Source organism: Triturus cristatus, chromosome 5_1, assembly GCF_964204655.1.
Source record: "Triturus cristatus chromosome 5_1, aTriCri1.1, whole genome shotgun sequence".
NCBI lineage: Eukaryota > Metazoa > Chordata > Amphibia > Caudata > Salamandridae > Triturus > Triturus cristatus.
The window spans coordinates 462,644,732-462,667,949 of record NC_140587.1 but is presented as its reverse complement, the minus strand read 5'-3'; the positions used below and the strand labels follow the sequence as shown (position 1 = coordinate 462,667,949).

Genomic DNA, 23,218 nt, shown 5'->3' with positions numbered 1-23,218 from the left:
TGTGTGTTGTCGTCTGTTTGAATAAGTAACTGTAGGTGGAGTACTATATCACTATATTACCCAGTGGTGGTTGCCACTGGGTAGTTATAGTTAAGACCACGTTTCCATAGGAAAAGCATATTTGGGGGGGGTTTGCTAATCACTTTGCCACCGTTGGATGAATCTACACAAAAGTTTACAAAAAAAAAGTTAATCCAACTCAGCTTCTTCCTCGACAGGTTTTTACTTGAATCAAGTGTCACATGTGAGAAATTTACACAGTAGATTAAATGTAAAGAAAACAGAAATTATGTGTGATATGCTTAACCCATGATTCACTTTGACGCAAAATGTTAATCCAATAATCTATGTTTGAGATTACATCTTTGAATAGAAAATTACACACTCGCTTACCTAAAATGAATAGATTGTGAAATATTCATAATCTCTGAAATTTTGCATATATATTCTTTAAAAGTGGTTAATTTGAAATTTCAAAAGGGAAAAAAGGGGAAATTGAATAATAACTTTGTCTTTTATATACTTCATTTACCTTAATTTATAATACATAAATTATTAAATGAATTATATTAAATAATATTAAATAGTATAAATATGTTTAAAATATTTAATAAATATTCAATGTAAAATTCTGTACATCAACATAAACTCTTTTTGATCTATGCCACAATCTCACAATGAACCATTACCATCCCACAAATTTGGATAGACACCCGACGTTAATATTAGGAGTTTGATTTTATGCTTACAAGATGAACTGCAGTGTCTCTCTATGCATATCTTCCTGTATTATCAAATCACATTTGAATCATTTTCATTTCCATTTCTATTTGTAGATTTACGCCTATGTTGTCAACAACATCCAGTCTGTTCAGCTCGAGGCCTTGCTTCTTTCTGTGTTTGGCATTATTCTGCTTCTTCTCCTAAAGGAACTGAATGACAAATTTAAAAAAATCATTAAAATAATTCTTCCTGTGGAACTGATTTGGGTAAGTCTATACTGAAGAACAAAAGTATTTTATTTCAGATTTTACATACATTGATGAAGTTACTGCACTGAGAACAAACCATGTAACTTATACAGGGAATCTTCCACTGTGCTGCACATGAACATGCACCTGTTGTTTGGGTGAGAACATATCTGCTAGATGTCCCCTCAGTTTGTGATACATGCAGTGTTCCTACCCATGCTAGACAGGCATTGTATGCCAGTGAAGTTTGGAGAACACATGCTACTACGCAAAAGCTAAAATTATTAGCAAAATTAATGGAAGTGTGAAGGGTACAAGGGGGGACGGTGTGCAGGGAGGTGCCAGTTTCTGGGTGCAAGGGCGTACATGGTGATAGGGTAGGGGAAAGAGTAAAGGAAAGGGCAAAGTGTAAAGGGAAGATGAAGGTGCTACCTTCTCTCGCAGGACAAGCACAGGACTTGCAACAGAGTGCATGCTTTCCTTTCAAAACAGCCACATATACTTCCATACACACACACACACACACACACACACACACACACACACAATGTTATGAATTGGGTTACTGGTTGACTGGGATGTGAGCCCTGGTCAATCACCAACCACAATCCTAGTCCGAGTAAGGCACAAGCCAACCCAAATTAACCTGTGCTCAGCTGCCTAGGTAGCTTGGCACCGAGCAGTCAGCCTTAACTTAGAGGCCATGTGTAAAGTATTTGTGCAATACTTCAAATAGTAAAACAGTGAAAATACCACACAAAAAGACCCCACAGGTTAGAATATTCGAGCTTACCTGAATAAATAGAACAAGACCAAAACTACAAAAATCCAACCAGTAGAACCAGAGTTATGGATTTTTAAAGATGAAACTACAATATGGAACCTATAAGCATAAAGTGCCAATCTCGGCTATCTAGTTGCACTGGACCAGGTCAAAATCAAAAGTTCAGGCCGACTGCGATGGAGCGCAAGTCGGATACAGTCCTAAATTATTCCAGCTGAAGGTTTACCTTCTCAAACTTTCTGCAAAAAGTCCAGTTTGCGTTAGAGATGGTCGCAGGGAGGAAGGAGAATGTCGCAATTCGGCGTAGATTGAGGAGCTGGATGGGTGTCAGGAATGGATGGGCTGGAGCCTCACCTTGGCGATACTCTGCGGCAATCGATGCTTGCTGTGTGAAGAGACGGGCTGGCGGTGGCATGCACTGATTTTGAGTGCGAACGGCATGGTTCCTGTGCAAACAGGCCCTTTTGCGGTGTCAAACAGCCCAACAGCTTGATTTTAAGAGCCCGTGAGCCATACCTATGTCCAGGACCAGAGCGGCACCACTTGGGTGCCAAGAACTTGCTGAAGACAGGTCCATGAGCTGTTGGGGAGCCTTTTATTTCCCTTAGCCTCAGATCAGGAGCCAGTAGACTAGTCACTCTGGGGTCCTGGGTTCAAGATTGGTTGCAAGTCCAGTTCTTTCTCCCCAGGCAAGAAGGCAGCAGGTTAGCACAACAGGGCAGCAGCTAGTTCAGAATGGCAGTCCAGCAGTCCTTTCAGCAGCACGGCAGTCCTTCTTGGCGGAATATCCATAGGTCCAGAAGTGTACTGAAGAGTTGGTGTCTGAGTTCTTTCTTTTATACACTGGTGCCCTGGTTCTAGAAGGTGGGAGAAGCTTCTAGACAGTGTCTTTGAAATGCATAGAATTCCCTACCTCCTTTGTACTGGCTTCAAGCTGGCTAAAGTGGCAATGAAGGGTTGTTAGGCCCTTTGTGTGAAGACAGGACACAGCCTATTCATGTGTGAGGGAGGCTTGGCCCAGCTTCTCCCTCCCATTCTGCCAGTGCTGGCCCATCTAGTCACAACTAAGCTCCCATCACATGTAGCTGTCTATGAGAAATAGACAAAGCCCAGCTGTCAGCTACACCCAGTCATTTGGCCAGACTTCGGCTTAGGTAGAAAATGGCTAAGCTTTCTAAAAGTGCCATTTTCAGAATTGCAATTTAAAATCCAACTTCACTATAAGTTAGGATTTTAAATTGTGATTCCAGAGGCCCCAAACTTGAAGGGGTCATCTTTTTCCATTTGGAAATTACACCATTAAAATGTTGTTAGGTAACTCCTATGTCATCATATGGGTGAGATAGGCCTTGCAGTGGTGAAAAAAGAATTCTTTGAAGTTTTCTTTGTCCTCATATCACCATTGTATGCAAATTGCAGTCTCTCGACTGCCCTGTACTTCCCCAGGCTATTTGCGACATTCCAATAGTCCTGCGTACCAGCCCATCCAATACCCTGGTTGCTAGTTCCACGCGGATGTAATCATAGGACTAATACGATTAGGTTCTTATTGTGCTTTTCCAATTAAGAAAGGCCTCCCAGGTCTTAGAGTGTGTATTAGTCTCTGATCCCATGTCCATTTTACAAGTACTTTTTACCGCCCGGAGCCATTCTATCCCAAGGAGCGGGACGGCTTCTGTCCATTTTTTACAAACCTCTCTCCTAGCGAGGAGAATCAAATAGAAAAGTAGGGCCTGCTTATCCCTAGAAAGGGGCAAAATCGGCTTATCTTTCACCCCTAACATAATCAATGTTAAGTTTATTATTATGTTTGCATAGAGAATTTCATTTATTGCCTTCTCCACTGTAGACCAACAATCCTGCAACGAAGGGCATTCAAAAAACATATGTCTGTCATCTGCACTCAGCAGAACACATCTATGGCATCTTGGGGCAACAGCTATTGCAAATTTTGACAATTTATATGGTGTTCAATATAGCCTATTAGCTGTAATAAAAAAAAAATTGATGGCTTGACAACTTTATACAGCAACTTAAAAGATATTTGCCACAATATCTGTGGCTCCGACATCTGTATAGCACCATTCCAAATCTCACAAGGTGCTTTGATTTTCTTCTCTTCAAAAGACACCAAAATTCGATACCAGTCAAACTCCCTAAAACCTCCGGTCTCATTTCTATTTGCCTCCCTTCAGGATATCAATTGTAAATATTTAACCCTTGAGAGGGATCCCCAGTCTTAACCAACTGGATTTCCCATGGTACCACTTCTTCCATCGTCATAAGGTCTACCAAAGCTCAATTCCTGCCACACTAAGTGGGACAATTAATCAATCTTGTAAGCATTCCGGTGTGCCTGATCCTATATTGGTGCCCCCCCGAATAGTATCCTATTCCCAGCATATTCCTAATTACGACCCACAGAATAAGTGCTGCCTCTTCAATTTTACTTTTTTGAAGAATTTCTTTGCCCAAATTTATATAAGAACCCTTTCGCTCCCCACTCCTTGACCATCTCCTCTATCAAACCACCCCATACCCAGGGCCCTGGTGTACCTAACAGAGCTCTACAGGTCTTAAACTGAAATGCCATGCACTATAGCCTTCGGTCCGATAATGCCAACCCTCCTTCTGCCAATTTACGCCACAATTTCTTCCATGACATACGTACTCCCCTATCCGCCCAGACAAAACGACCCAATTTACCCTGTATTTTGTCAATCAGGCCTTTTGGGAAGGTGAGAGGTATGCAATTAAAAAGAAATGTCAACTTAGGCAGTAACACCATTTTGATTAATTTTACCCTTCCATATAATGTTAGTGGAAGGTTCTTCCATCTTCTTAGTGATTTGTCAATATCCTTTGCAACCCTCTCTAAATTATGCTGGGGGATATCCTGTAATGAGTTGACAAAGCTAATTCTCAGATACCTAATCTCTCTCTGGCTCCTCCCCCTCCAGTCTGGAATATTCCAACACATAATCCCAGTTTTCTCCTTGTTCACTAAGTATCCTGAAAAGGCCCCGTATTCTCCTGCTAATAGCTCAACCCTTGGGATTGTAATAGCGGGATCCACTGTATAAATTATCAGGTCATCTGCATACAGAGCGATTTTCTTTTCTGTTTCCCAACTGTCTACCTTCTCCCCTAAATCATTCCTCATCTCCTTTATCTAATTTCTAGATCTTTCTACTCTGGCTTTCCAGGCTAACAAGGCTCCTGCTTTCTCTCCATACTTGAATTCCTTCATATTTGCTGCTTGCCATCTTAACTTACATTTTTGTTCTAACCTGATTTTACATTCTATTTGGACCTCTTCTAACCTCCTTTCTAACCTCCCCCTTTCCTCTCCCGCACTTATAGTATACAAAACTTCCTCAAGAGTCCCGACTTCCTTTTCCATATCCACTAGTTCTGCCCTGTCTTCTCGATTTTTTCTTTTTTTTTTGCACAGGTAAGACATTTTAGAACACCACACATATATGCCTGAAAGGCATCCCATACTATTCCTGGGGAGGCAGTATCTTTATTAATGTTGAAATACTCCGCTGCCTCTTTTTTCAAAGCTGTTTCAACCCCCTTTTCTAACAGTAAAGCACACCTTAGAGTCCATCTCTTAGGGGGTTGTGACCCTAGGGCTTGTAAGGTTATCATTACAGCAGAGTCTGAAATATGAGCTGGAAGATGCTCAATCTTTTTAATATTAGTTGCTAAGCTTCTAGCGACTGAAAAATAATCTAATCTTGAAAAGTGATGGTGCTTTTTACTGTGATACGTGTACCCCCTCAACTTCCCTCTCGTGTCTCCACACATCTAATAATTCAAAATCTCAAATCATACTTTACAAAGCATTTCTCATTCTGGAGACATATGAACTCTCCCTCCTACTTGAGCGATCGAATACAGGATTCAACAGTACATTAAAGTCCCCGCCCATGATTGCCGGAGCTGAAATATCCACCAGCCTCAATTCTAGATCTATTATATGCTGTGGGTTATCCTCACTAGGTCCATAAAACCCAACACATATGAAATCGCTTTCTGCCCTATTTATCTGAGCTAAAGCCCAGCTACCCAAGCTATCTGTACTCGATGCCTTGAGTTCTATCCCGCTTCCGCTCCTGATCAATATTGCAACTCCCTTACAACATTGTGCTTGGTCAGAAGCAATGTCCTTTTGGACCCACCCACACCTGCCAAACAGCTCCTTACTTCCATTAGCTAATAAGTGCGTCTCCTGTAAATTCATGATATGTGCCTGCCTATTTTTTTTAAATATTCCATCACTTTCCTCTGTCTAGGTTTAGATCTAAAACTATTCATGTTCCATGTGTGAATGTCAAAACTTGGAGTGTAAGCCATATTCTAGTCTATGGTTTTTTATTGCATTGTTAGATTTCTCCTGCATAAAAGGTTCTGAAGACATTTTTTTTATCCCACTGCTCCCCACCTGTGTCCCCCCACCACCTTCCCGTCCCTCCCCCCATACCTACCCTGGGGAGCCCTCCCTATCTTTTTAGGCATAACAATGCCAATGGGCACACAAATATTTTGAATTAAGAGAGCGACTTACCCTATCGTATACCCCAGATTAATCATTTTGCCATATCTCCCTTTCTGATCCTGTCAATCAATAATTTCACATCTTCTTCTGTCCGGAGAGTGTGCATTTGGTTATTCCACATAATGCGCAACATTGTGGGGAATTTAGCTGAACCTTTGCTCCCAACTTCCGAAGCTTCTCCATCTTGCCTCCTAGTTCCCACTGCCTCTGTTCAGTAGCTTTACACATATCAGATCTAACTAGCAGGGAATTCCCATTTATCAAATGAGGGCCAGTTTTCAGAGCCCTGCTAAGTATCTCTTCTTTGATGGTATATGAGAGAAAGTTCACAAAGATCTTCATAGGTGTAGTTCTTTGCAGGTTACGCCGAAAGGGTTCTCTATGCGCCCTCTGAACTTCAAACTCGAGGTTTATCTCTCCCTTATCTTTCAAGATTGTATTCTGTAGCAGTGAAATTATAAAGGCCTTCATATCTGATCCTTCCTCAGTTTCAGGTACATTTAGAAACCTTAGATTGTTCATGCGGGGATGATTCTCCACTCTCTCCATGTCTTCTCTTAACGTTTGATTTTGCCTTTCTAATTTGGAAAGCATAGATGTGTTCTTCTCCACATCCAGCTTCACCGCATCCAGCTCTTCCTCCAACTTCTTTGTGCGGAGAGTTACTTCATCTAGCTTCTGCGTAAACTCTAAACAAGAAGCTTGTATGCCTAGCTTGTTTGCTTCTGAGACCTCAAAGTGCTTCTTTATATTACTCTTAAGGCCCAATAGTATACTTGCCAACAAAATTTCTGTGTCTTTGCTCGCCTCAGACGTCCCCATATCCGCTCTACTCTGTTTGACTCCTCTCAATACTGGGGGCAGAGCTCCTGGATCTTCAGGTGGTGCCAGCACTGCATATCTATTGCTCAAAGGAACATTTATAATATTTCCTTGTGATACCGCTTTACCGTCTGTTGATGTACTTATTTCTCCCAGACCACCGGGACTGTTTGTGCCACTTTCCGTAATGACCGCAGGGACCTCTAACACGGCCCTACTACCGGACGTAACTGGTGCACGTTCTTCTATGCAGGGGCTTAAGCCCCCTACACCGTATTTTTGCATGCTCGGTAGTACATGGAAAAAAGATTTAGGTGATGGGGTTATTTTTTACATTGGAAGATAAAATACCAGGTTTTTTTGTGCTTTTCTCCTCGTTTATTTTCCCTGCTGGGGACTTTCCTGATCCCTCGCTTTGGAGACTTCCACCTTGTCGACTATGCTTTGCTTTTACAATTATTTTTGCTCCTTGCAATGGTTCTGGCAATGAATCCGGTGAAATAGAAAGTAGATTTGCCTTGCCTCTGATGTTCCTGGTCCTCAGCCTGTACCTGGAGGGTGCCTCACCTTCCTTAATGTCTCCTGTCTCCATATGCAGGTGCTGTCCCCCTCTCCTGCTCAGCTCACCTCGCTTCCACTCGCTTGCTGCCCTGCTCAGAAGCCTCTCCCCGTTCCTTGCTTCCTCAGCATGCTGCAGGAAAGCTTGACTTGTTCTGTCTCTGCCACCTCTGATTCCTGCCTTCCAGGCTTGCCGGAGCATTCCCGCTGCCTCACTCCAGCGCGTCCCTGGGGGTCGGGTCCCTTTCAGCCTCAAGAACGCCGCAATCCTGGATCATCCCAGAATCCAGGTATTCCTTTAATTCAAGAAAAATGTGTTTGTACGTGTTTTCCTGACCGCATAGCTGCCGCTCTCCTCCTTTAAACTGCCCCCACAATGGCGTCCGCGGCCGCGAGCATCTAGCTAGCGGCCGCCCTGTTCCCTCCCTCATGTAAAACTAATAACTACCTGTCCAACTTTTTAAATCCACTGCATCCTGCCCTCTGGGCTATCCAGCGCCACCTTAGGGATGACTTGTATATATTTAAAAAGGAAGGATTGGGCTTGGCAAAGAATTTACTTTAATTCACACATAGAACATCTGGTATACACTGGAACTGAATGAGAAAATGAATAAATGATTGAATGAAAGTATAACCATAGGTTCAGGAAAGGCGGCCAAGGCCAAATTTTATTGCAAAAGGGCAGAATTGACTAAGGTCCCCACGTTTTCCTATCTAGGGGTAGTTTTAGATGAAAAAGGTTCCTGGGGTCTGCAACTTCTACTTAAAAAGAACACCTTAGACAGAACCGCGGGGCTACCTTGAATTTTGCAAAGAGATTGGGGTCTAACCCACTGCCTGCACTATTTAAGATCTACAACGCAAAATGCATCCCGATGGCTACATATGGGAGTGATATTTGGGGTTACAAGGACGCGAAAGGGATCCAGGTAGCTGAGAATAATTACATGCGGAAACTCCTTGCGGTCTCCATCGCAACCCCTGTTTTTAACCTGCATGAAGAACTGGGAGCAGGATACATTTTAGATGAGATTGCGGTTGCACCACTGCTGTGCTGGCTCAGAATTTGGGCATGTCCAACACCAAATCTAAACCGGCTCATAATTGACGACTGCTTCAGTTTGGATGGGGCCTTACGCATTCCCTGGCTGAACTATATAAAGGAGCAGACTGGATGGCTTGACCGCCCTGATCTGTTCCTGAACCCAGGGGCACTGGGCAAGACTGCTATCAGAGAAGTTAAAAAGCATTTTTGGACAAGCGGCAGATGCTTAGGGAGGAGGTGAAATTAGCAAAACCGTCTGTGAGAAGATTTGTTATATTGAGCATGGGCCCACAGATGCAGTCTTACTTAACTTATGTTAACAAAGCATATTACCGCTTTGTTTTGACAAGATTTCGTCTGAATCTGGTCCCTTGGCACTTGGCATCTCCCCAAGGCTATTCGAAACCTGATTCACTTAAACCCTGCCCTTGTGAAAAATGTTCGGATCAGGACACGTTACATTTCATGTTTTTCTGCACCTTTTACGACTCTCAGCACAGGTATCGTATTTTACCACTGTTTAAAGACCGCCAGTTTGTCCAAGTGAGGCCGGCCCTGACTTATCTTCAGATGTTATCCTCTCCCACAGTTTGCCTGGGGGTTGCAAGCTTTTTAATAGCGGCTATTAGATAAAGGAAAAGTTTGCTGGCATTAGTCAGTTTGCTGCTCTATTTGTAGACTTATAGATGTATGATGAAACTGTTAATTGGGATGTCGTTTTATCTGTTTTGCATAAGCATTTCTAAAATATAATTTTTTAGTGTGTTCTAAGGTCTTATGTATTAATACTTTTTAATGAATTGTGCTTTTATGACTCTTGGCTGTCGAATAAAGTATCTTTTGACTTTGACTTTGATTGAATGAAAGGTAGAAGGTGTAAAATACAAAGCATGTTGTTTTAAGGACAATAACCCTCACTCACCCGAAGGTGACATGCTTCATCATTGGGTTACCTCCTCACAACAGTACCGCAAGGTACCTGTTGTGGGCTACAACTACCCAGCTGGGGAGGAGCAAAGGTATTTTCCTCAAGATGAGCTGTGCCAAGGATCTAAGTGAGGGGCACAGTGCATAAGAGTGTAAGTGATAATTAAAACTATCTCCTGGCAGGCAAATTCCTCATTTTATTGGGACTCCCCCAGTGGATAAAACTGAAAAAAAGGACTGGGCATAAATAGCGCAATTCACTTATCATAAGGTCGACATGTTTCTGCCCATATGTGACCGAACTCAGTTCTAGGGCATTCCTCTGGACCAAAATGTATAGTGTCACTCTGCTGAAAATCATCAAGTGATAGAAAGCTAAAAATACCAGCCTCAAATCAGTAAGGCAGGTAAATGGGTGGGTGGCACCACCATTGGTATCTCAATCCACCTATAATAGAGAAAAAGAAACAACAACACACCATTACTCAATCACACCATAACTCCCAAATACCACCTTCATTAAAATAAACTTGCAGAACTCAACTTCAAATTCATGTGTTATAGTGGCACCAATATATTAACTAGCCATCACCCTTCACAACAGTGCTCTGTGAAGAAATTAATCTACACTAGGTTCTCAAGCCACTAATTTCCGCCTATGTTGTACCTCTGCATTCAATAAAACCACTAAATCAAACTTTAAGGGCGCACTGCCTGTCTTCTGAAACAGACTACACACATCTATTAGGTCAAAATCATTGAGCGACTTCCACAATGGGGTAAAGGAAGTGCTGAGACAACCAGTGTTTAATAGAATTCCAACCCATCTTGCTGCTCAATGGATTGCCCCGTAAACCAGCTATATATTAAAAACAGATGTACTGCAGATTAATTTAATGTAATTTAATGTAAGGATAACCGCAGAGTCTAGGAACTTAGTTCAAGTGAGATTCTTAAATATCACCTGCGAGCAATCTTATTATGACTCGCATCACATGCAAGCATCACCAAGTAGTCATGTATAGCGACGTGTCTATAATGGGATCACATGTATACAGTCACTATCTTTACATGTTGGTGTATATGCGTGGAAAAAACAAGCCTAAATCAACACTCTTACCTCTATCCTGGTTACCACACTCAACATGATGAGTCCAGCAAGATCGAAGCTCATCGCCGGCAACCTCCTAATAAACAAAACTGGGATTTGCCCTCAGTGAATTAGCAGCGCCGTATTTCAGTTGCATTATTTTAAAGGGGCCAAGCAGCGCTTTGTCTAACGATTGCTTTAGGAAAAACTAAGAAAGGGTGTTAAACTAATACAAATGTATAGCACATGCCTTTCTTGTGCTATTGAGAGCACTGTTGGTGTAAAGGCGAATATTTGGTTACAATGCAATCAAAACAGTATCACTATGTGCTTCCTCTGAGGTTGTATGTTCACCGCCCTAACATAAATAACAAGGACATATCAATGCAGCATGGGAAATGTAGTTAACAATGTGCATGTCAAACTTTTTAGTGAACACACATGACATAAGCAATGGGCCAAATCGAAACCAACAAGAACTAATAAAATCAATCTCAGGGTCCCACAGTTGTTATAGGATATCCACTGTAAAGGGAGATCTATTCACAATCTAATCAACAAATCAAAAGTGTCAGTGGAGTACCATGATGTGGTTCAGGGAAAACATGCCATCCATAATATCCTAGAACCCTCCAATTCATAAAATCCTGGAACCCTTAAATTGAATGAGTAAATGCTAGAGAAGATTGAATAGGGTACTCAACAGATGACCTATGAAAGCAAGGTCCATGGAATGTCATCGTTCAAACCTTTCCAGTGGCTTCTCAATCTAAAAATTAAACTGTTCGTCCTGAAACAGTATTACACATTTGTGTGGTGTAATGGGGTTTATCAAGTATCATCCCTGTAATGCCATCTTCAATATGACCAAGCGGTAAGAAATGTCTAGTGAGGTTTGTGTTGGATTTGTGCCACCTAATTGAGCTCCTGTGTTCTGCCATTCTGATCCTGATCTGGTGCACGGTTATTACAATATACATCAATTTGCACAGGCTGGTAATCAGGTAAACGACCCCCCTGTGTTGCAATTTGTATGGTTACGTAACTGCCAAGGAGTCTTCAAACCTAGATCAATCTGTGTAGTAGCTCCCACAAGAAATGTCCCACACAGGAGGTAAAGACCAAAGGGTGTAAGGAGTCTCTCTATGAGCAATAGTATGTGGTCTTGTATGGACAAGGATGCTTCTGATATTCCTACTATGTTTCAATGCGAGTGTGCTATCACTTATGTTCAGGATATATCAGTTCTTTATCATCACATTTTTAACTGTATCAGTGAGATGACTATATGTACTGAGGCAAACCAATATGTTTGATACTGGCTTTGATACTGGCTTCGGGAAAGTCTCTAACAGAGCTTTACTATTGTTGTTCCAGGCACGATTGTGTGCTCTACGGATCAAATTATTAGGATTTTTCCTCCTCTAGATATCACTCAATACAGCTGCATGCAATTTAGGGCCAGATGTAGGTAGCCAAATAGCGATTGGTAACGCTGAAATTAGCAGAATTCCAGCGTTTGCGATCGCTACTTGGCTGCGAGCAATGTAGGTGAGTTTAAACCTACTAGCAAAAAAAGGAATCGCAAAATTGCAATTCCTTATTTTGCTCTTGCATTTAAGGAATCGGAAATTGCGATTCCTTAAATGCAATGTAAGTAGCACAAAAGTAAGTGCACTTTAGCCTTAAGGAATCGCTAATTACCACCAACTTCAAGTTGGTGGTAATTAGCGATTTTCTTTAAAAAAGCACTTTTTTGCTTTTTTTGAAGTGCCATGTGACACACATTCATGCCCTTAGGGCCTGTTTGTGCGCCACATGTGCATACATGCACATTTCAGGGGTGCAACAGGGTGTCCTTTTGACACTCTGGCAACCTGTAAATCGTGCCCGATATTTGCCATTTTTTAATAGCAAATCCCTAATAGTGAATCTTCCCATTCATTCCTATGGGCCTCCGAGCCCATCGGAATGAATGGGTAGGTATTCCTTATTAGCTAATCTTAATTTGTGATTTGTTATTAAGGAATGTTAAGGAATCGCTAATATTTTAGCGATTCCTACCTACATTCAAATTTGCGAGTCCGTAATAGCGAATCGGCAAAATTCGCTATTAAGGATTCGCAAATTTGATTTTACCGACATCTGACACTTAAACTTTTCTAGTTCTGTATAATTCCTCCTGAGTTTAAGAAATTGTCCCACAGGAAGGTTATCGCGCAACGCACGAGGGAGGAAATTATCATAGCAGAGTAAAGAATTCCTCGCCATAGAATTTATAGAGTTCTGAATAAATCTAACCTTCTTTGGGGTACAATTGTAAATTTGGAAAAGGTAGTGCAGTTGTACTATGTTCACAGGTGAACTAAAGATTGTTATCTCTTCTATAAGAACGTTTACTTTAGCAGGTTGCAATGGCAGTTTAAACTGCACATATAGGTTCTGCAATGGCAAACCTGAGACATGTTTAAAGGGATACTGAAGTGGCTGTCACAATTCAGTTCAATTCAATTCATGATATTTATAGAGTGCACAGCTACCTCCAAGGAGGTGTCCCGACACTAGAGGAAAAAATGATAAGTAAGGGAAGGAACTACAGGGCTACACACCCATTAGAGAGGTGTCGAAAGAGAAAGCTTTTTAGATTGTCTAAACACCATTCCGAGGGACTGCATTTTAAATTGAGCGACAATGGATTCCACAGTTAGGAGGACACATAAATGATCACCAGCCTTTTCTAGCTTTGTGTATGTGGAGAACTTGGAGCAATTTGAGGTTGTTTGATCTCAGTGCTCTGGAATGGAGGTAAGGCTTGAATCTTCTCCGCAGGTAGAGTGGACCTTTTTGAGTGAAGGCCCTGAAAACTAAAGTGAGTGCCTTAAACTGGATCATCTTGATGACAGGGAGCCAGTGGAGATAACGAAGGTGATGAAACGCTGGCTAATGCGGGGGATCTTCAGGATAAGGCGTTCAGCGTACCTCTGGATAATTTTGAACCATTGGATTAAAAAAGCCCAACTATAAACTGTTAGTGTAAACCAGTTAGGCCTCAACCAGTGCTTGGATGACTGTTTTTCGGGAGTCCACAGAAATGAGGCAGAGCATCCTCTGGGCAATCTAAGTTCAGCAAAACAAGTAGGGGATAGGGACTTGATTTGGGGCTCAAACGTGAGTGCAATCAATTCTGCAGGCCCACCAGTAGCTCCTGGGTACATGTAGCACCACTTTACTAGGACTCAAGAGTAAATTAAATATGTCAATTAAGCCAATTGTGCCATGCTTTAAGGAGAGAGCACAAACACTTTAGCACTAGTTAGCAGTCCTAAGGCCAACAAATAAAAATTCAGCAAAAAAAGAGGGGTAGGGGGAAGAATAGTGGGGTGGGAAAATAGGAGAGTTGTGCTCGAAAAACAATATTGGGGAGGAGTTGTATCCAGCCGCACCACAGACTCTGCAATGGAGTGCTCAACATTCTAATGTTCTAATAAGTGATACTACATGCTGCTTTCTATTTTAACTGTTTTGTTTTGTTGCGATGCTTCCTGTTAAGTTTTAATTGTGTTGTTATGCAGCTTTTTTCCCAGAGCTCACTTTGTGATTAGGGCATAGAGGATCTGGCTCGATTCAGGCCTATAGCCCTGTGGAGAAGGCTTTGGGCTACCCCTGAGCTCTCTTTGTATGCCAAAGCCCTTTTGGATTTTAGGGGGGTAGGGTGTTTAAGCAAGATCAAGTGGCTTCAGTATATTAAAAAAAAACCCTGATCGAAATGGGAATGAGTACACTGTGGGATAACCCAGAAAAGCTTCCGTTGCCAACAAAAAAAGAGCTTAAAGCAGTTTACATGGACATGGTGAATACGAAGCGCTTTTCTTCCATCACAAGGCCAACTCTGACCAGGGATTTTCTTTCGATTAAACATGAGCTCAGGTTTGAACCATATTGGGATTTTATTCTAAAACCAATAGACAGGAAGCTCTACCACCAGTTTAGGGTAGGTTCCCTTCCAACTAGAGATTTCTCAAGCAGATGGTCCAAGCCAACGACAGAATTGTGCCCGACGTGTTTAGCACACTCGGAATCAATCGCCCATATCCTATTTGTTTGCCGGCCTACAGGCTACCAAGGTTGAAATGGCTTAAACCCATCTGTAACACCCTTGGCACGAAAGCTGCTAAAGAGGCCCGGAGAATACTACAGACATGCACTTAGGAAGCCATTGTTATTGCCATGGCAAAATTCCTGAGTTGGGCATGGGCGATACGGGCCAAAAAATGAAGGGCCTACTGTTCTGACCTGTCTTAATCTGTTTTGCCCTAATTTTGTGGGATGCGTGGCAGTTTTGAATTTGCCACCCTGTTGAGTCCTGAGGCAGGGCTATTGATCTTATGAATGACCGGCGTAGCCTTTTATCTTTCAGACTGCTATACCTGCCTGGCTTTACCACTTTTTTTTTCTAACCAACCAAAGCGGATATATTCTAAATCCCATTCTCATAATTAATTGTTTTTATAGTATATCAGAGTTTGCTGATCTGTTGGATTATTATCTTATTTTAAACATCTTACAGTGATTGTTTCACAATAATGCTATTTCTGTTTTGACTCAACCATTTTTTAACTAAGTTTTTTTAACTTGCTTAATTTTAATTGATTGTAATGTCTTTTATGGTTTTATAATCGAAATAAAGACTTAATGAACTGAACTGATAAGGGCCCCACTGCTCACTATATGTGATACGGCATATAGTCTCTGCCACAGGTTTGAGACAATTCGTATCTTAAATAGTTGCAGAGCTGGAACAGTGCAATTTTGCCAAAATAGACAGAGGTACGTTGTTTCTTGTCATGGGAGTTTTAAAGCCATGTGCATATTTAGGCTGGAAATATAGCAACATTTATTTACATATCTAAAGTAAATAACAGTATATAACACAATAACATGAACAATGCAACATAACAACTCAAACATAACAGGGCATAAAAGAAAAAATCTGTCTACAAAGAACAACAACACAGCAGCAACAAGACCCATTACATTGCATAAATGCAGCACAAACACACAGCTGCACAAACACATCACCCACACAACAAAATACCATACAACAATTATGCACAAGCAATTTTGCCATACCTTACCATCTCCAGAATCCTGCTTTCATCATATGGTGGTAGAAGGTATTTCCACCAAGCACTTCCTTAAATTACCACCAAAGACATGAAATGGTGCCAGTCAACAATGTTTGGTGATTCTGCCCGTAGTGCTGATACTTATACAAAGCAGCATAACTACCACCTGCTCAACACTGAATTTTGAACTGGTTACTATATAGTAACCCTATCAGCAGGATAAATCAATGCACAGGATTTTGCCATCCTGGAGGAATTAAAATGTTGCTGCACCGCCCTGCACTCTCCATTGACTATACATCTGGTCTGAACAATATATTTTGATGCCTTGTACCACCTATATGACTTTGCAAGGATTCATTTTTATTGTTTATAATGAGATTTATTTGGCATAAAAAAATATAAATATTTGTATTTACATACAGTTCTTGATATGTGACTGTGCTTCCTTGAAAAACATCATCTTCTGATGTTCTGCTGCATATCACTTTTTGTCTAGCTTGATCAGATAACTGCATTCCACTAGGTAATTCCTTGCCCTCTTCTGGGCATTCACTGAATTAATCAGTGCATTATGGAAGTAGTAGCATTGTTTGTGTAAATTGAATAAATTGGTTTAACAAAACTGAGAACAATAGTCTGGAGTGGAAAGGTAGTGAGTAACTAGAGCCCTTGAGAATAAATTCTCAAGAGGAAATGCACTTAATCTAGGCATTCTTGACTCTTTGGATGGAGGGGGAGGACAGCCAATGTTTAAATCAAAAGATGTGTGTGAAGTGCGAATGGGTACATCATAAACACAGTTATCAGAGTTACTATAAAGTATAAATACTCACATAAGGTTGTAGGGTTCACAGCACTTTTAATATTACAACGAGAATATTTAAATTATATTTCCAGTATAGACAGCAATCAAAAAATAGAAATCAACCAAAACACAATAAGCAAAAGATAATGATGAACACTAAAATGATCAAATGAGCCAAGTTTTTTATAATTAGAATGATATTCTCATGTATAAACTTGTTGAAGCAAATGGGCATTGTGAGATCTTGGATAGTTAATTGGGGGAAGAGCAAGGAAAGAATTCCCACAAAGTCAATCAACCAGTGTTTAGTTAGGTAAATCCCATTTTAAGCAAATAACCTGACTTTACCCCATGGTATAAAGCAAGCAGACTTTTTCTAGAAGAAATGAAAGTGAAGTAATTAGGCACCTCCAAAACAGCATTAAATTCAAGAATGCAAGCAGTAAAGTTCCCAAATTAATTTAGTAAAACATAAAAATATGTATAGTCTAAAGCAAGCTTAAAATTACAAACAGTGGATAAGGGGATCTGGAGATACAAATTTTTGAAAATCATATCCATAAATTCCCATATGAGCAATGGTGGTGTAACTAGCAAACTTAGTAAAAGTACATTAGTGAAAGAGGAAGCCGAAAGTCACTCTTGTGCAAACTATTAAAACCATGTAATCAGTGATGTAATATGTGAGGTCCTAAGCAGTGCATTGCGGGTGCACGAGTTAGCTAACTATAACTGCTGAATTTCACTGGTTTTGTACGAGTGAAACGTGAGCCTAACTAAAGTGTCCCTGTAACATTTGTTTTTTTCAGTGAATTTCTAAGGTTTTTTTAATTACATTTCCTAACTATAACATACCTGTAACATTTGGTCTTTCCAGTGAGTTTCATAGTTTTTTTAAAATGCTACTTTCTAACCATAATGTCCCCGTAACTAGTAGTCGCGATTGCAGATTGGTGGAGGAAGGGGGCGAGGCCTCCAACCAGCTCTCAGCAAACCTGCTCTCTGGGACTTATTGGAAGTAACAGTAGGGGTTCCGAGCCCTTTAGGACCCTTAGCATTGAAGGGGACTTCATCCCCAACTAGAAGTGTGCCAGGAGGTCCATTTGCAGATTGGTGGAGAAAGAGGATGTGGTCGCCGAAGACCTCTCAGCAATCCAGCAGCGTGGTGCTTACTGGCGGTAACTGGAGAGGTAGTTGGCCCCAAGGACCCTATGGAGCCAAGGGGACTTCATTCCCCAACCAGCAGTGTGCCAGGAGTCGCACTTGCAAAGTGTTGGAGAAAGGGAGTGTTGCCTTGGAAGTGCTCTCAGCAATCCCACTGTTTGGGACTTACTGGAGGTAAAAGGAGGGCTCGTTGGCCCCCAAGGACCCTCAGGAGGCAAAGACTTTATCCCCCAACTAGTAGTGCGCCAGGAGGCATGTTTGCAGATTGGTGGAGAAAGGGAGTGTGGTCTCTAAACACCTTACTGCAGGTAGTAGGAGGGATTGCTGGCCCCTCTAAAGCCAAAAGGACTTCATCCCCCAGCCAGGAGGCACATTTTCACAGTGGTGGGGAAAGAGGACATGGCCTCCAAATTCCTCTCAGCAATTACTCTCAAGGGACTTGCTGGAGGTAACAGGAGGGCTTATTGGCCCCCAAGGACCTTCTGGAGCCAAGGGGACGTCATCCTCAACCAGCAGTGCACCAGGAGGCTCATTTGCAGAGTGCTGGAGAAAGGGAGCATGACCTCTTAATTCCTCTCAGCAAACACACTCTGTGGGACTTACTGGAGGTAACAAGAGGTCTTGTTCACCCCCAAGGACCCTCTGGAGCCAAGGGAACTTCATCCCCCAAACAGAAGCGCGCCAGGAGGCGCGTTTGCAGAGCAGTGGTAAAAGTGAGCGGGGCCTCTAAAAACTTGCTGATCCCAATTTTTTTAGTCTTTGGGGAGGGGTCCGTGTGGTCCCCTCTCCTAGGCCGATTTTATCATCCCCCGGGGACTGGCCTTTTTCATTATTTTTTATAAAAAAAACAAGGGGTGGGGGCCGTGTGACCTCCCCTCCCACGCCGTTTTCAGCCCTGGGGACCCCATCCCCCTCAGCCCAGCCTCCAGTGTAGCTGCCCTGGTCCCACCCTGAGCACCCATATTTAAGTGTTGGGGACCACGGGAAGAGGATAAGGACCCTGTGGTCCCTGCCGGCTCCCTACCTCCTGCGGGAGCTAGCATTGCTTTGACATAGAGGAAGCTACTCATCATGTAACTTTGCAATGGATTCACAAATATATACAGGAGTCAGTTAAAGCATTTAACATTTTACTGCTGTCACTTTGCGTCTGTTTTGTACTTTTATAAGATAGTACTGATTTAGAAAATAAGTACTCCATAATAAGCCGTGGCTAAACCACTCTCTTTTTAACTTTGAAAGTACAGTCTAGAACCATTCCCCCCACACTCTTTTAGCTCAGTTTCTATAGCAACCTCCTCTGGAACACTCTCTTGTACCAGTAGGTCAAACGTTCACAACAGTTTTTGTGAGCAACTATAGCAGGTGTGGTTGACTGTTTGGAAATATAAGCATATCCAAAGTAACATAACATTTTAAAAAACATTCCAGAGCCAATCACAGATTAACTAAAAATCACTACCTAATTTTAGCTACCTGCATATTTACATCATCGAATGAACTATGTTCTTTTTTAAATTAAGGGCCAGATGTAAAACCCTTTTATGCGGTCGCAAACGGGAGGTCGGTCCATTTGCGTCCCGAAAAAGGGTCCAGGCATGTCACTGACTTGCAAAATAGCATTTGCTACTATTGCTATTAGGAAGGCGCATCTAATGCCATGTAGTACTTCAAATAGGTGGTAAACCACTCACAAATGGGAAGGGGTCACCAGGGGACCCCTTCTTCCTAGTGAGTATGTGCGAAAATATTTGTTAAGAGCAGGCAGTGGTTCCCGGGACCACTGCTTGCCCTTAAAAAATGAAACTGAAAAAGTTTATTCTCTCTTTTTTAGATGCACCCCGTTTTCCTTTGAGGAAAACGTGGTGCATTTAAAAAAAAAAAAAAACTGCTTTATTTGAAAAGCAGTCACAGACATGGTGGTCTGCTGACCCCAGCATGCCACCATCCCTGGGAGTGCTAGCCATTCCCAATGGAGTCGCAAATTGCACTTGCCTCATGAATATTAATGAGACATTCAATTTGCGACCCTATTGGGAATTGCAAACAGTGTCTGAGACACTGTTGTACATTCACTTTTGCGAGTCGCAAATCGTGAGTCGCAATTCAACGCAATTTGCGAATCGCAAAAGTGAATGGTTGTACATCTGGCCCTAGATACTGCCCTCTATTCCAACTGCCTTTCATATTGAAAACTCTCCCCTTCAGCTCCAGCCTTCTCCTGTATGCTACTCCTCCTTGCCTTCAGAATGGTTAGAATGTAGACTGTGGGTCATAGATTTGTGTTTAGGCCCAGAGAGTATGCTAGAAAGAGTGGCGTTGACAGGGTCTTGGGTGTGCCTAATGTGGACGTTACTTGGGTTGGCTGGAGAGGGTTAAAGTAGTCAATTGCTGCCTTTCGTTAAAAGCATCCAGACCTCATGATTGTGCACTGTGGTGGCAATGACCTAGGCACACTTACTGAGGTAGGACTGGAAATCCTAATGAAGGATACCTTTATCAAGTAATGGAACTCACACTGCCTTGGTGTTCTGCAACAGTTGACTAAGGCAGAAATGGAAATGGTCAAACAAATTCTAGCCACAGATAGGCAAATCCAGGAAACAGCTCAATGAAACTGTTTATGCATTCTTCAGAGACCATAACAACAATTAACATGGACGGTATCTATAGAAGTGATGTAGTTCATTTCACAGAGAAAGGCAACAGGGTGTTCCTCAACAACTTGAAAGACTGCATACTGTTTATGTGTAGTTATCATTTACACACAATAAACACAAAGGCTTATCTCAGAGCCACCCTTTTTCCCAAACACTGGTTTTTTTTTTTTTTTTTTAAATCGTTAAAAAAAATCTTATTCAAATTTGTGAATCCATTGCAAATCCACAAAACAAAAGCACACATTCAATACACAATAGTACATTTAGGATTCACAACTCTGTGAGTGACTCAGTGACTCAGCGTGTGTGTCAATGGCTGTATGAATAGGTATGTGAGTGTCCAAGTACATCTGTCAGTGGGTGTGTTAGTATCTAACTGGGTCTATGAGTGGGTACATGAGTGTTCCACTGAATCTGTGAGCAAATGTGACAGTGTCTGAGTGGGTCTCTGAGTGTGTTTGAAAGAGTATGAGTGGCTCTAAGTTAGGTGCATGACATTGAGTGGGTCTGTGAGTGAGTGCATGAGTGGCTGAGTGGGTCTCTGAGTGGGTACCTGAGTGGGTACATGGGTTTCTTGGTATCTGTGAGTGGGTGTTAGAGTGTCTGAGTGGGGTCAACCAGTGGGTGTATAAGTGTTTGAGTAAGTCTGTGAGTGGCTGCATTGTTGTCTGAGTGGGTATGTGAGTGAGTGCATGGGTGTCTGAGTGGGTTTGTGAGTGGGTGCAAGAATGTCTGAAAGGGTCTCTGAGGGGCTGTAAGAGTGTCTCAGTAGGTCTGTGAATATATGCACAAGTGTTTGAATGGGTCTGTGAGTGGCTATGTGACTGTCTGAGTGGGTTTAAAAGTCACTTTAAGAGTATCTGAGTGGGTCTGTGAGTGGATGAATAAGAGACTGAGAAGGTGTGAAAGGATCTAAGTGAGTCTACTAATGGGTGTGTGAGTGTCTGAGTGGGTTTAAAAGTCACTTTAAGAGTATCTGAGTGGGTCTGTGAGTGGATGAATAAGAGACTGAGAAGGTGTGAAAGGATCTAAGTGAGTCTACTAGTGGGTGTGTGAGTGTCTGAGTGGGTCACTGAGTGGATGTGAGAATATCTGAGTGGGTCTGTGAATGGAGATAATAATGTCTGAGTGGGATTGTGAGTGGTATGACAGTGTCTGAGTTGGTCTTTGAATGGGTGCATAAGAGTCTGAGTGGGTTTGTAAGTAGGTGTGCGGGGGTCTAAATGAGTCTACCAGTGAGTGTGAGAGTGTCTGAGTGAGTTGGTGTGTGTGTGTGTCTGAGTCAGACTGCAAGTAGGTGTACCAGTGCATGGGTCTGTGAGTGGGTGTATAAGTGTGTGAATAGGTCTGTGAGTGAGTGTATTGGAGTGTCTCAGTGGGTTTGTGAGTGGGTATACGATGGTCTAAGTGAGTCTACCAGTGAGTCTGTGAGTGTCTGAATGGGTCAGTGAGTGGATGTGAGAGTGTCTGAGTATGTGAGTAGGTGTGAGAGTGACTGAATGGGTTGATGAGTGGGAGTGACAGTGTCTGAGTAGGTTTGTGAGTGGATGTGAGAATGTCTGAGAGGGTCTGTGAGTGGGTGTAAGAGTGGGTCTGTGAGTATTTGTGACAGTGTCTGAGTGGGTCTGAAAGTGGGTGTGTGAGTGGTTTTTTTCTGATAGAATTTGCGAATCTGCAACCACTGTACATGGGGGGGCCGCGCTGAGTGTTGCATTGGATTCGCAAACCCTTGCATGTGGAAAAAAGCGTTTTGGGGTACTTTTGTAACCCATCAGGGGATCCCTTACAGACCCCTATCCTGCTCCAATGGGGTCAAGGTATCTCTACCCTGACCCCTTCTACTTCATTACATCTGAATTTTTCCAACCTGGCACCGTTCCCCAGTATCTAAAATGGTGGTAGCAACTGTCTACTCAGGTTGCAACAAGACAATCATGGCAGTGCTGTTGGCGCGTGGATTTGCAAAGCGCCACAAAGGATTCGAGTCCCTAGATAGCTATATTTTTTTCCATTAAGATCTCAAAAACTACTGAAAGTATTTACACCAATTTATAAAAAGCACACTTTCCAGACCAAGATCTTGCTTTCTGACAAATTTGGTGTGATTCAGATCAGCGGGTCGCACTGTAGCCGTGTCTAAAATCTTTAACATGGGAATTAAATTGGGAAATGCACATTTTCTTACCCCGCCCTTTTCCTCACCCCAGCTTGACGGATCACCCTAAAACTTTCCATGTACAACTAGGTGAAGTGGGGCACGTCGTTTGGAAACTTTTGTGAAGTACGGTCAAATCACAACAAAGTTATAAGTAAATCAATAAATGCTTTTCCTATGGAAACTGTGTCCTAATTATAACAACCTACTGGTGGGGGGGGGGGGTGGGGGGGGGGGGGGTGTGTGTGTGTGTGTGTGTGTGTGTGTGTGTGTGTGTGTGTGTGTGTGTGTGTGTGTGTGTGTGTGTGTGTGTACGTACATATATATATGCAGAAACACACACGTACCTGCAACAATAAGTACGTAAGAAGCACCATACACCCTGTACATGTAAGAATTCTGCAGCACTTACGGGCAATCAGAAACGATGACCCCAGTTACCCAGTCGCCAGACATATCAACTCTTACCATGGAGGAAATGCTAAAGACTTAACGTACTTTGTAATTGATTCCATCCCCAAGAACCCTAGGAGTGGAAACG

At 42.2% G+C, this 23,218-nt stretch overlaps 1 protein-coding gene across 9 annotated transcripts in view; it reads left to right on the top strand.

Annotated features, from left to right (window-relative positions):
* The window catches only part of SLC26A7 (solute carrier family 26 member 7), a 566,650-nt gene that overhangs the window by 390,121 nt on the left and 153,311 nt on the right, over positions 1-23,218 (top strand). For all 9 annotated transcript variants that reach the window (XR_014961520.1, XR_014961519.1, XR_014961518.1 and 6 more), the window contains one exon: positions 837-989. Coding sequence is in view for 6 of the 9 variants with exons in the window: in XM_085605292.1 (XP_085461418.1) it covers positions 837-989 (153 nt within the window). In the remaining 3 variants the exon portion in view is untranslated. The remainder of the gene's footprint in view (positions 1-836; positions 990-23,218) is intronic.